The following is a 12,106-nucleotide window of genomic DNA, read 5'->3' as shown; positions in this document are numbered from 1 at the left end:
AACTTTCCACACTGACTGCTCTACTTAACTTTCTCAGACACCGCCTTTCCGCGGCACTCTCAGAGGCCCGTGGCATTGTGTGTCTCGGTGCAGAACAAATAAATAACATTTACACTATCGTCCGTCAACAAGCCCGGTCTGGTTTTGAGACAGCTCGCCCTCTCCCCCTTGTGGACAATCCGCGACTCAGAGTCACGACCCTTCACCCCCGCAACGGAATCGCTGAGCTGCAACCACCTCACTCTTCCGGCGGTCCCTCTGCCTCCGCTTCTAAACATGGTATCGCCGTGAGACTCTGACAGCCTGCCGACCAACGAACAGTGATGTTCACTCACCTGAAGTGCCGTTGACAAGCGACTCAGAAGGCGGCTGCTGCGCCTCGCCACGCTCACGGCCAAGTGCGCCCTCCCAACCCTCCTCGAATAGCTCTGGGTTGTCGCCGGGATGTGCGATCGTAGCAGCGAGCTTTGTGCGCCCCTTGGTCTTCAATTCCGCCCGCCACGCGTCCACAGCGTCTGGCACCTTGCTCGGCGCGTATGTCCGCGCAAACATGGCCGCCTCTGGCGCCCGGTGCGTCTTCACGAGCAGGTCCACGCATGGCTTCGGATCACCGAGCTGCAACAGCGACGCAAACGCGAGGTTGTTCTGGCCCTTTTGCGCTGCCAAGACAGGTCAGCACAGCTCCTTACGAGACCGTAACATGTCACGCACCGGCCGTTGCTGCCAGCTTCGCCAGGCCGTCCCTGTCTCCGATGGCCAACAGGAGCAGCATCAAGGCGCTGAGATCGCCCGCCTTCTCGTAACTCTCCCGGGCGAGGTCAAACCGCCAGACGGCGAGTGCCCTGTCGCCGATCTGCTTCCACTTGGCCTCTGCCTCCAACTCAGGAGTTGTCCGTGCGATCTCGACTGCAGCATCCAAGTCATCAAGTTGTAGTGAGAGGTCGAACTTGTGGTCTGGGTCGGTGGTCACTTGCAGCGCGAGCTCCTTGAGACCTGCAGTGGTGCGATTAGCCCCAGTTACACGATGACTGTAGATGTTCCTGACGTACCCCGGGCCTCAAGGAAGGATGCGACCTTAGTCCGCTGTTCCTTCGAAATGGTGGGCAAGATCTCTGCGGCCGCCACCATGTCCTCCTGGAGGACAGCAGTCTGGTACTCAACCAATGCTAGCGAAAGGATATAGTTGAAGACGTTCATGTCCTTGTCTGCCAGGTAGACTCGATTCTGCGCTGGAAGGTAACCAAGGATGTAGAGAGGGCTGCGAGCATGTCAAGTCATGACCAGCAGACGCCATAGAGGACAACGTACGTGTCGAAGGGTGTAATAGTATATGATTCAGTGCCGATGAAGTAATTCAATCTGTTGGCTGCTGTCGTGTAGATGAAGCAGTCGCCGATCCATTTAGCGGTTCTCACTCTGTCGAAAGTCTGTCAGCAAAGACTGTGCCTTGACTTGCGCGCACTTACACTTCGGATATCTCTGCGACGAGCTCGAATGCCTCCTCAATACCCTCATCGCTGATATCCACGCCCTCCTCGAGTTTTGCATTGTATGCGTCTCGGTCAAATCGTAGGACGAAGTACGACTCCTCCGTCGCGATGGTAACAAGGTTGCCAGTCCCTGACCAGAACACCTGCAACCTAAATCAATATCGAGTTCAAACGAGCATGCTGCACTCTTACATTTTTGGCATCCACTTCTATTCTCCGCACAACCTCACCCGACTCCCAGTCCCAGAAGACGACGAAGCCGCTTCCTCGTGCAGCGAGCAACGTGCCCCCGTGCAGCGCATCAATGCTCCACGAGCCCGCACCCTTCATCCCCGCGCCGCCTCTCTCTCTAAAGTTCTTGTACACGCGCACCTTCATCCGTCCCTCCAGCACCGCATACGTATTCGAGTCACCCGCCCACGCGAACGAGTTGCCGTTGCCGAACGCCTTGTTCCGCCACGCGAGCGAGGTGTACACGATGTACTCCCCGTCGCCGACGACGGTCACGAACCGCCCATTCGGCGAGTGCATCAGCGAGGTGGCGTAGATCTCGGTCGTGCCGAGCTCCTTGATCGACAGCGGGACGCGGTTGCCCTCTGTGAGCGCGTCCTCCTGCACGGTTTGCAGGTTGGCGGAGAGGACCTCGTTGTTGCGCGTGTAGATAAGCTTCCCTGAGGGGTCCATGCTGTATGTAGGCTCGTCCCTGCCGAGCTGGTCTACGCTCAGACAGAAAGTATATGCACATACGCGACGCGACGCACCTTCACGACGACGACACCCTCATCATAACCGACGGAGACCTCGTTAGATGACTTCCGAACAGCAATGCACCATGCCCGCTCAAGCGCATAGCTGAGGGTATTCTCCAGCCTATACGTCCCGCTGTTCCAGAGCTTTACTGTACCATCCTCACCACCGCTGATGATGAGCGGCAGGTTCGGGTGGAACACGACGAATAGGACATTGTTGGAGTGACTCTCCAGTGTCTGCACGCAACTTTTGCTGAGGTAGTCCCAGATCTTGACCGTGCGATCGTCACTTGCTGTTACGAGGTACGGCTTGTCTGCACCGGGATAGAAGTCGACGTAGTTGACGCCCTTGTCGTGTGCCTCGAGAGTGAAGTTGGGGGTGGAGGAGCCTAATGACCACATTTTGACCGTCCGGTCGAGACATGACGACGCGAAGGTGTTGGGGTCTTTCGGATTGATCGCAACATTCATGATATAATGAGTGTGACCCTCGTAGGTCTACGGCGAAGGCGGTCATGATTTGTATGGAGTATCTTGGCCAGTTCACGCACCTGTATACACCTCCACTGCTTGTCCCAGTCCCATGCCCGGATCGTCATGTCATCGCTACCAGTCAACACGATGCTCGCCGTCGGGTGCACCGTCAGGCATCTGATATAGTCCGGGTGCGCCTCGAATGCGGTGACCTTCTCATGCGTATTGTAGTTGAACACGCGTAGCTGGAAGTCGTCCGAGCCCGCGACGAACCAGTTCTTGCGAGGAATGAACCTGACGCATCGGACGGGAACCTCGGAGACCTCGAATGTCTTGACGATCGACCCTGTCTCGAGGTGGTAGATGTTCACGGTGCCATTGTAGAGACCGGTGAGTAGCCAGGGCTCCGTCGGGTGGAAGTCCACGCCCTTGACACGATCGGACCGGCTGAAGAGCTTCCTCTGGCAGCAGAGTCCGGTTGAGACGCGTCCTTGCGTATATAACTGTCTGCGCACTCACATTGACGTCCAACAACATCGCGCCTCCAGCAGGTCAATCAGAAACGTCCAAGGTCGTGAAGTGCGTGATACCGGGAGCAGTGCAGGCTCGTCGAGCAAAGACGTCCAAGTGTAGAGACTGGCAATCACGGTGCGGTAGCGAAACCCTGAATGTCCGGGATACGTGGAGGAGGCGTGGGAAAACATGCAGCCGCAATCGACAAGAAGTCGACATGTACGTGACATCCACTGTCGACCGCTGCCTCCCGCACTACTGCACCACAAACACCCCGAGCTGCGCGACGCTAGACCTCTGAATATCTTGCTTGGAAGCAGAATGATATAGAATATGCATCTGATGAATCTGGTCTCTCTGTTTGCACAAGCCTAGGCCTGAATGACCGCCAGACCAAGAAGTGTTCTCCGACCACCATTTTCTCGGCCAAGTACATTATTCGCAAGCCCTTGACATTCGCTCTGGAGACAGGAGACAGAACTTGCGCTCGCGCAACAGCGATAATCTAAGCTGACCGGAGCTTGCCCCAGTGCATTCGTGAAGCGTCCGTTGTGGTGAGCGCTACATCGTTCATTTCAGCGTGCCCACCACCTGGCAGAGTCTGGCCGTCAACGTGTCTTCGGTGATGCGCAGGAATGAAGAGCTGTGCATGATGCAGTATGGCCTAGGGAATCATGACGCTGATTCCCAGACGCAGCTATCTGCTGCCAGAATGTGATAACTTGGTGTCCCGGCCTCTGAACGTTGAACGGACCAGAAGACAGTGAAGGCAATGATCCACCGGTCGACGAATCATACGGACAGTAAGCACCCCATTGACCCTTGCGCTCCTCGGACTATGCTACGCATAGCGAGGCCCAACACGTGTGCCTCACCGCAAACGACGGCGAGGCTGATAGGCAAGGTAATCTCGAGGACATGGCCCATCTAGTCTTCGCGGCTGCGCTGGACGCGTGGCCCTCCACCCCCCGCCTCGATGTAACCTCCAGGCGAGCTCCGTAGGTTCTCGGTATATAGGTATTCTTCGTCAGAGCGTGTTCTGCACTCTCAACGCCAACATCCGGTCATTTACCACCTTTTCTTCGATCTACTGTGTCTCATCACTGATCTTCGCCGACCATGTCGAGCCCGCCGCCTACGCCCCCTCCAAGCTCTAGTCGAGCGACGTCTCCCAATAGGTCCCTGCGCTCCCGTATGGGCACTGCGGTGCGTCGTAGCTCGACTGGGCTGTTCACCCGGGCGACCTCTGCGGTACGCAAGTCGGACTCGAAGAGCGACCTGAAGAACGAACTCAAGGTCGACCCTACGCCTTCTCCGAGCCCGCCCGAGAACATGCCCAGTCCTGTCGCCGAGTCTCCTGCTCGAGAAGCAGCTGCGACGGAGCCTGAGGGTACTGGTGCACAGGGACTGCCTGGGTCCTCGCCTTTAGCTAACCCTCCGATTGGACCTCCCAGCGCGGGCGCAGAGCCCTCCATTGCTCAAGTCATTGAGCCCACGCAGGCTGCCGCTGGTCCACAGCCCATGACGACCGCCCCTGCATCACCTCCACCTCCGGACCCTGCAAGTGCACCAGAACCAGCACCGGTGCCCGCGCCCGCACCTGCCCCTGCTCCGGAACTAGCACCAGTACCCGCACCACCGTCCGTACCAGCGGCAGCCCCTGCGCCTGCGCCTGTCGTGGCTCCTGCTCCGATTGCCGCACCTGCTCCCGCAACAGAGGTGCAGACTGCAGTGGTTGCAGATAGCCTTGTCGAGAGCCCAGAGAGTCAGCAAATGCCGCTCCCGATGGTCCAAGGACCTATGGGACCTGCCATCGAGAAGCGAGGTCCCGACTACTTCGCTTGGGGCGACGACGACGCGCTCAATCCCAACTGGAAGGGGAAAGCGTACGCAACACCCCAGCCACCCGCGCAGCCTGCTTCTGCTCCCGAGGCCGTAGTCGCCGTCGACCAAGGGCATGCAGACGCTGTCCCTCCTCGGGCTACCGACGCCCAGGCGTTCACGTGGAAGGACGACATGGTGATGCCGACGCGGCGTTCGAACACGAGCATCGCTACCGGGGAGTCTGCGCCCCAGACGGTCTCATCAGAGCCCCCTCGTACTGGTGGGCTGTCGAATAAGCCGAGCAAGTCGTCCATGGCGTCGTCTTATGGTCAGGTCATCGTCTCTCCGGGCAGGCGACGGGTGTCGGTCTCGATGGACCCCAGTGACGGAGATGTCCGACGTGGACGCAGTCCTGGACCTAGCGTTCGGTGAGTGCTTGCAGCATAATCTATTGCGTACCTCTGGTTCTGATTACTTAGCTTTGACGAGACCAGTATCGCCATCGAAGACCCCTTCGCCGATCCTGCTGAGGACTCGCCGACTACAACCACCAGCAAGCTCTACGTGAAGCGGACGGCGTTGTCTCCCATTGAGAGCATCAACTCGCCTGCGTGAGTCGGCATGTTTTGTTTCCGCGAATCAGAGCTCGTCTTACGCCATGTAGTCCTGATATGCCTGTGCCGATCAGATTCCCGTTGCCGCCACAGCAGGATGTCATTGGTGTAAAGTAAGAGCCTCCGCGTGTCGCATTTGACCCAGAGCATGATGCTAATTCGCGAAACCTTTAGCAGGAAGCCTCGAGGCAAGACCTCAGGCTACAGCCTCGGCAATGAACGGGGCACGGTTGTAGAAACCGAGACACGACGTGATGTGGAGTACGTAGTCGACGTTTGTCACTGCATGCGAGGCTCAATAGTTTGCAGCGAACGCGCACCCCTCTTGCGGCCTGCCAGCGCCGGCTCAAGCGGCACCGTCAAAGGATACGCCGCAGCCAAGACGCACGTCTCCTTCCCCATCCCAGAGGTCGCGCCCACAACCGCCAACACGCTAGTCATCGGCATGTCCGGCTGGATAGAGCACATGCTCCCTGATAATTCCTCGTACTACGTCCACGTCGAGAAGCGGATCGTAGTTGACGCCGATCTGCACAACCCGACCAAGCTCCAGGCCGTCACGGAGTACGTGAACAGCAAGCTCCCTGAGGATGCGGCGATGCCCCCTGAGGGATGGGAGCTCTGGCTTAGGGACGCACGTCCGAATGGGCAGGACCTCCAACTTGTGCAGACGTGGATCAACCATAGGGTGCATGTGCTGTCTAGCGAGCCCCCTGCGGCTGCCGTACCTGATCGCCTCAGGGATGACGACCGTATGTATCAACGCACTCCCCATAACTCCGTTTTCACAATATCGTTCAGGTCTGGACATGCAGTACCGCTACTGGTCCTACGTGGAATCGCACCCGGCGCATGTACCTCTCACCTCCGAGAGCCGTGCAGAAGCGGTGGAAGTCCTCAAGTGGTCGTACACAGGTCAGCTACTCACCAGTGCCCAATATTCCATTCAAGCTGATATGATATTTAGAATACCTCTTGCCTGGCGCTCAGAGACCTACGCCGCCGCCGTTCTCCCCGCAGGAGTGTCAGGAGCTGATGGGTCTTCTCCACTCATTCAACGAGGACCCTACGGACGTGTCCTTGGTTCAGAATCGCATCGTTGCTCGTGTTCTGCTCCGTGTCGGTGCGTCAAAGCATCATGCGCTTACAAGCTACTGTAGTCTCACCAGTTGTGACTTGTCTAGCACAATGGAGGCAGCACCACTTCCGTCCTGACAAACCTCTGCCACAAGTCGCATTGACGGGAGGTAGTGCTCACCGATGGCGTCGACGCACGCCTCTGAGCCGCACCGCCGTGGACTTCCTCATCGCCTGTCTCTGCCTCGGCTTGCCCTACTTCTTCACCGACCGCTCCCGTCATCGCCGAATTGACGTCGAGAGTGGCGTCCGCAGCGCCGGTCCCATACTCATCATCGGTGCATGTGCCTGTTTGCTGGTACGTCCCTCCTCAGGCGCTCGGTACAGTCATTGATAACGCTGTCAGGCTGCCGTCGTCTTAAGCGCGTCGGTGACGTTCATCTCACTGCCTGGGTTGGACGATACCTGCCGTATAGCTGGCTTCGTGGCTATAGCGCTCTCGGCCTCCAGTATGATTTCGGCCGTAATCGCGCTCTTCCGGTACAAGACGGAGGTAGAACATCCAGTGATTCACGTAGGTGGTGAAGGGCTCCTGACCATATCGGTATGTGTCCCTACTCAAGCCTGTGCGCGGTTTTGATGACCTGACATCGGATTGTGATGCAGAGACGAAGTGTGGTGATGTCCCTTCCTCTGGTCTTCCTCGTGTGGGCTATCGCCGCGTTCGTCACTGGCGTCGTGCTGTATCTCACCCGCGAGGTGACCACAACAGCAAGCATCTCTGTCGTGTATCCGATCGAAAGCCAGACACACTGGATGACTGTAGGAATATTAGGAGGTGTGGCGGGCGCCCTGTGTGTAGCTGTGATGATGGCTCGCTAAGGCGCTGGTTTGAATGTAGGCATATCTATTCGAGCTACTGTACAATACTGCTACCTTGTATCCCTTTGTACTGGATATTGCGTAACGTAATCACGAGCATATTGATCTACGTGTACCTGGACATAACCTTGTGCATATGAAGCTTGAAGCTTGAAGAGAGAGATACCGACGAATGACATCACCTTCCTTTCTTGGATTTGTCTCGCAGCCCGATCGAGATCGGCCGCCGGGGCCCCGCATTGCATGAGATTCCGAATGAGCACCTGGGGACTCGGAGCACGCCTCATGTGTTTGTAGCATCCATGACCACAGCAGCCGCAGCCTCTGCTTTCAGACTGACACCATGAGCTCCAGACCGAGACGTAGCAACCTCCTCAGCTTTCACAGACCCACTCTACACCTCGAACGTGCCCCGATACCTGTTCTCAAGCCAGAGTCAAAACAGTACGTAAGGGGCGCTGTGACATAGGATTACGCGTCCTCATTAGCAGGCGCGACTGATAGATGCTTGCAAACCCTGCTACACTACCGGCCGCCTAAACAAAGAGTCAATTATCCGAAGTCTAGGTCTGCAGCGGTACTCGTCGCGTTGTTTGTTGGCCGGTACGGAGACCTGTATGTTTTGCTGAGTCGGTGAGTACCCCCCGAGGGCCCAGCGACGTTGCGACTCACGCTGCTTTCGGCGCGAAGTCGCGCGTCTACGCTGCGAACATATGCTGGCGACACGTCATTACCCGGCGGAAAGTGGGAACCCCGCGACCGAAACCTCGAGCAGACAGCTGTGAGTACCAATGCCATGTCAACCTCGGCGTCGAGACTGATGATGATATCAATCGCAGCGAAGGGAGGCGTTTGAGGAGGTACTTACATCTATCACGCACCAATTGATCGTGACTGAACACAACAGATAGGTCTTCCAATAGACAACCGGAAGGTCCCATTGCTTTGCATCCTAGAGCCCTTCATAGCTGGCTCTCCAGGGCAACTGATCGTCACTCCGTATGTTCCGCTCCCATGAACAGGTTTCTACCCGGTTGATGAGGCATTTGTTGCAGAGTTGTCGTTCTTGTGCTTGACAAGACGATCAAGCCAATCCTAAACACGCCCGAGGTTGCATCGCTCTTCTCCCACCCACTAGCGGCTCTCCTACATTCGGAACCTCCTTTCGCCACAGAACAGGAGATGCTGGAGCTAAAGTATCACACCCATCACGACGTTGACTGGCGAGGCAGAGGCAAAGTCCGGATGCACCGTTTCCTCACGGGCAGGGAGGCCGGAGGTACTAAGCCGATATTTGGCTTCACAGCGTACGTGTTGATCAGTTCGCAGCCTGCGAAAGATCATGAAAACTGACAATCATCGCAGCGGTGTCCTGATCCGCGTAGCGACCATTGGGTACGGCAGGGAGCCGGACTTCGACGTCTACACGCCAGACCAGCCGTCACAGGAGGAACGCATTGCTTTTGAATTGCAAGTCAACCCAATACTGAGGGAAGCATGCCGGACAGAGGGTATCGATCCGGACAAGGCGCCCGAGCCATCTTCGTTGAGAACAGCCCGCAGGAGTGATGGTCCGAGAGGGCATCGGAGGCGAGCTGTCCGGAGCAAGCTGTGATGGCCCTCGCGCAAACGTTCATATCCTCTTCATATCATGATATCTGCACTAATTTATGCATTTTTCCCGGACGGGTCCCTTCATTTACCGTTCAATCACCGGCACGCGGCAGCGCTCTCGAGCTGGACAGTGCAATCCTGTGATTTCATGATAATACATCGTCCTCGTTGTATGACTGCACCCTTACAACGATTGGGAGATAGTCAGACACTGGCAGGTCTGAAAAACGCCATGTGGACACCTGCGCAACGCTCGAACGGGATGGCGGAGGAAGGATCGCGGATACAAATGGACTTTGAGTTGTCCCGAAGTTCGCGGGCTAATGATATGAATGATATGCTGACTAAGCAATGCGGGGCGAGGTCGGCTCGGCCTCGCCTTCTCCACGCCACTACTCAGTCCTCTCCGTCACCGTTACTCTCTCCCGCTCACGGCCCTCAGCGCAGTCCTGCGCGACCCTTACACGCAGCTCTCAGGGACTACACTACTACTACCAGCTGGCTGTTTTGCTAGTTCAGTGACATGCCACAGGTTTACCGCCGGCATTCTGAACGCATCCAGCGCCCGCCTCCCGAACCCCGACGGCGCGACACCTTAGCTCCCCAGCCCACCGACGCGGACGACTCCATCGTTCTCTCCGACCTAGTACGTACAGGAGAAGCATCACGCCTACGGCGTCGAGGGGCAATGCGAATCGACCACGGACAAAGCAGTGCTCCCAGGCCATCACCACCGAGCAACGCACTTCCGCCTCCCGTGCGTCCTTCCGGAGGCAGCAGGTTCGTCGTCGAACCAGCGATGTGGGGGCCCTCTCAAGGATGGGGACCCTCAGACGCATCTGTAGAGGATGAGCTCTTCAACGGCGGAGAGTGGAGGGAATGGGCGGGGGATGATCGTGGAGAAGATGCCGGCGGAGCGCAGCTAGATGAAGGGCGAGCCGATGGCGCCCAGGATGATGATGAAGAAGGGTTCGTGCTCTTCTGCGGTGGTGAGGACATCAATGCGTCTTCCATTGCTAGCTCCTCGGGCACCCCGTATCGCCCTTCGCTGTTCCCCGTATCTTCAGCAGGCTCGCCGTCCACACGTGGGGCGGAGCGCACAACGCGAAGAACGAATGGATGCGGGGTGTTGGTCCACATGCGTGCCTTTCCGCAGGGTCCACGCGGCTTGTGGGTAGGCAAGCAGGAGGCGTCGGACGTTGTTGTTGGGTTGGAAGCAGACTACTTCGAGAGCTCCGTCGTAGCCAAGATGATGAAGAGCGCATGTGGCTGTGTCCGAGAGGGTATCGCATGTGCGATATGGTGAGCATCGTTGCCTGTCAGGGTCGCTTTGAATCTCATTCGTCGACCTCCTAGTGGAAACACACTTGGTACACGGTATCTCCCTTGCCAAGCAGCGTCCGAGGGCATCTTCTCGCATGCGACCTGCAACCATACACCAGCGGCTCCGCCAATAGGTCCAACAGGCCCGCAGTACTGGCGCACTCGCAGGCCACCATCAGCCTCTACTTCTACCTCCAGCGCACGCACATCCTCCAGCTTCTACCTCTACACCTTCTTCGCTGACCATGTCTCTCCCTCCCCCGCGTACGCATTTCCGGATGCAGTCAAGCACTCTGGCGGCCATGCCCAGGCAGAGCCGGTGCAGGCTCCGGGCAGTAGACCGGGCTCGCCACCACTTTCATACGGATACAGATACACTGCCTCGCCGAGGCCCGTCTCGCCGTACTCCTTGCCGTCAACCGCGCCCAATCGCGCCCCGAGCCCTGACGCCGTCCAGGCGACGTCGGGCATACCTCCATCGATATATCCTGTGTGGGCGCAGGGACCACCGCGGACTCCGCCACCCCAGTCTTTTGTGCGGACACCGCAGCTTGCGCTCAATGTACCGGGGAATGGAACGACAAGTACAGGTACGCTCGTCGAGGCAGGGTTGCCTGCGGACGAGACGGATGTCGACACAGGTCCGTTGGATGCGGACGGCGTGCTTGTTACTATGGAGGACGTGGACGAGCCGAACTCTCCTGACAAGACGACTGAGATGGTCTGGCCGGGACGGTGATACAAAGAGTACCCAGCCACGCTGCGCACCCCCGTTGGGATCATCATGATGGAGCACCCAACGTCACGACATTATGCTGCATTTACGCTTCCACGAAGCGCAACCGTTCACGTATTATCTATTTCACCGCATACCTTCCGTTGTATACTTCGGGGTTCTCTGTCGTGACGACGTCTCCAACGCATATCTCCTGCTCGCTTCTGCATATACACAGAGGTGTCTCCTCTTGCATGGATCCGGGATTTCATTTGTACATTACTCTTCAGATGAATAACGAACGGACGCGGATCTTCTGGAGTATCTGTCGAAGGCTGATCGCTGAAACGCTGAGGCCTGAGGCCTGAGGATTGCCTGGGTACATTCTCAATGACCTGCCAATGTTTGCAGTCGGCTGTGAGCGCCTCGGTTGAACAACCGAGTTTCCATTTCGGACACATTCCAGCAGCGGTGGCTGCAGTCGTCTTCTCCTCTTGACAATGAGTCAACAGACTTGAGTCCGCCGCGCGTCCTTCGTACGGTGCAGTCACCATCCGGACCTTTCAGCCCAATCATGAACCTCCATACAGTGCCACGGTCAGACTCCGAGCGATGCCAAGCGTAGCATATATGCGCATTCAAGTAGACTGACGAGTCACGACTACACAGGCGGTCGCCCAGTATTACTAGAAGTCCGAGTCCTGAATATTACTCCTCGCAGCAATCATCAGTCTTATATCAGCTTATATGCGGACGCCATTGCAAGACACACCTAAAACATGTGGCCCTCGAGGTAGCCTGCAAGATACCTCCGCTCCCATCGTGGGGCGC

The 12,106-nt window shown here is 57.3% G+C and overlaps 4 protein-coding genes across 4 annotated transcripts; 3 read left to right on the top strand and 1 right to left on the bottom strand.

The window, feature by feature from the left end:
- Nucleotides 1-29: 29 nt before the first annotated feature.
- C8Q71DRAFT_772827 (coatomer beta) lies at nucleotides 30-3,582 on the bottom strand. The gene is made up of 10 exons (XM_047924430.1): nucleotides 3,233-3,582; nucleotides 2,791-3,174; nucleotides 2,252-2,737; nucleotides 1,683-2,201; nucleotides 1,467-1,633; nucleotides 1,309-1,416; nucleotides 1,050-1,258; nucleotides 712-993; nucleotides 336-659; nucleotides 30-270 (listed from the first exon to the last, which is right to left on the bottom strand). Exons 1-10 carry the CDS (start codon nucleotides 3,248-3,250, stop codon nucleotides 239-241), a joined length of 2,529 nt encoding a protein of 842 aa, XP_047776572.1. The 5' UTR covers nucleotides 3,251-3,582; the 3' UTR covers nucleotides 30-238.
- Nucleotides 3,583-4,199: 617 nt separating this feature from the next.
- Nucleotides 4,200-7,744, top strand: C8Q71DRAFT_772821 (uncharacterized protein). Its single transcript, XM_047924429.1, has 10 exons — nucleotides 4,200-5,478; nucleotides 5,545-5,661; nucleotides 5,715-5,777; nucleotides 5,839-5,925; nucleotides 5,974-6,416; nucleotides 6,466-6,579; nucleotides 6,632-6,787; nucleotides 6,849-7,099; nucleotides 7,148-7,345; nucleotides 7,408-7,744. Exons 1-10 carry the CDS (start codon nucleotides 4,346-4,348, stop codon nucleotides 7,621-7,623), a joined length of 2,778 nt encoding a protein of 925 aa, XP_047776571.1. The 5' UTR covers nucleotides 4,200-4,345; the 3' UTR covers nucleotides 7,624-7,744.
- Nucleotides 7,745-7,829: 85 nt separating this feature from the next.
- Nucleotides 7,830-9,508, top strand: C8Q71DRAFT_772815 (NUDIX hydrolase domain-like protein). The gene is made up of 7 exons (XM_047924428.1): nucleotides 7,830-8,067; nucleotides 8,128-8,256; nucleotides 8,314-8,404; nucleotides 8,463-8,483; nucleotides 8,531-8,622; nucleotides 8,679-8,930; nucleotides 8,989-9,508. Exons 1-7 carry the CDS (start codon nucleotides 7,967-7,969, stop codon nucleotides 9,236-9,238), a joined length of 936 nt encoding a protein of 311 aa, XP_047776570.1. The 5' UTR covers nucleotides 7,830-7,966; the 3' UTR covers nucleotides 9,239-9,508.
- Nucleotides 9,509-9,636: 128 nt separating this feature from the next.
- Nucleotides 9,637-11,596, top strand: C8Q71DRAFT_813822 (uncharacterized protein). Its single transcript, XM_047926080.1, has 2 exons — nucleotides 9,637-10,539; nucleotides 10,594-11,596. Exons 1-2 carry the CDS (start codon nucleotides 9,761-9,763, stop codon nucleotides 11,297-11,299), a joined length of 1,485 nt encoding a protein of 494 aa, XP_047776569.1. The 5' UTR covers nucleotides 9,637-9,760; the 3' UTR covers nucleotides 11,300-11,596.
- The last annotated feature ends 510 nt before the right edge of the window (nucleotides 11,597-12,106 follow it).

This window comes from Rhodofomes roseus (assembly GCF_022264815.1).
Source record: "Rhodofomes roseus strain CIRM-BRFM 1785 chromosome Unknown C8Q71scaffold_17, whole genome shotgun sequence".
Taxonomy (NCBI): Eukaryota; Fungi; Basidiomycota; class Agaricomycetes; order Polyporales; family Fomitopsidaceae; genus Rhodofomes; species Rhodofomes roseus.
This window is presented reverse-complemented; position numbering and strand designations above follow the sequence as displayed.

Excerpts from the sequence above, each read along its gene's own strand:
- C8Q71DRAFT_772827 (XM_047924430.1), bottom strand. Across the intron at positions 1,259-1,308 it reads ACTATTACACCCTTCGACAC|CCCTCTCTACATCCTTGGTT; the intron begins GTACGTTGTCCT and ends ACATGCTCGCAG. Across the intron at positions 660-711 it reads GAAGCTGGCAGCAACGGCCG|CGCAAAAGGGCCAGAACAAC; the intron begins GTGCGTGACATG and ends CTGTCTTGGCAG.
- C8Q71DRAFT_772815 (XM_047924428.1), top strand. The coding sequence starts at position 7,967 with ATGAGCTCCAGACCGAGACGTAGCAACCTCCTCAGCTTTCACAGACCC. Across the intron at positions 8,484-8,530 it reads GAAGGGAGGCGTTTGAGGAG|ATAGGTCTTCCAATAGACAA; the intron begins GTACTTACATCT and ends TGAACACAACAG. Across the intron at positions 8,623-8,678 it reads GGGCAACTGATCGTCACTCC|AGTTGTCGTTCTTGTGCTTG; the intron begins GTATGTTCCGCT and ends CATTTGTTGCAG.
- C8Q71DRAFT_772821 (XM_047924429.1), top strand. The coding sequence starts at position 4,346 with ATGTCGAGCCCGCCGCCTACGCCCCCTCCAAGCTCTAGTCGAGCGACG. Across the intron at positions 5,479-5,544 it reads AGTCCTGGACCTAGCGTTCG|TATCGCCATCGAAGACCCCT; the intron begins GTGAGTGCTTGC and ends TGACGAGACCAG. Across the intron at positions 6,788-6,848 it reads TCGTGTTCTGCTCCGTGTCG|CACAATGGAGGCAGCACCAC; the intron begins GTGCGTCAAAGC and ends TGACTTGTCTAG.
- C8Q71DRAFT_813822 (XM_047926080.1), top strand. The coding sequence starts at position 9,761 with ATGCCACAGGTTTACCGCCGGCATTCTGAACGCATCCAGCGCCCGCCT. Across the intron at positions 10,540-10,593 it reads GGTATCGCATGTGCGATATG|TGGAAACACACTTGGTACAC; the intron begins GTGAGCATCGTT and ends TCGACCTCCTAG.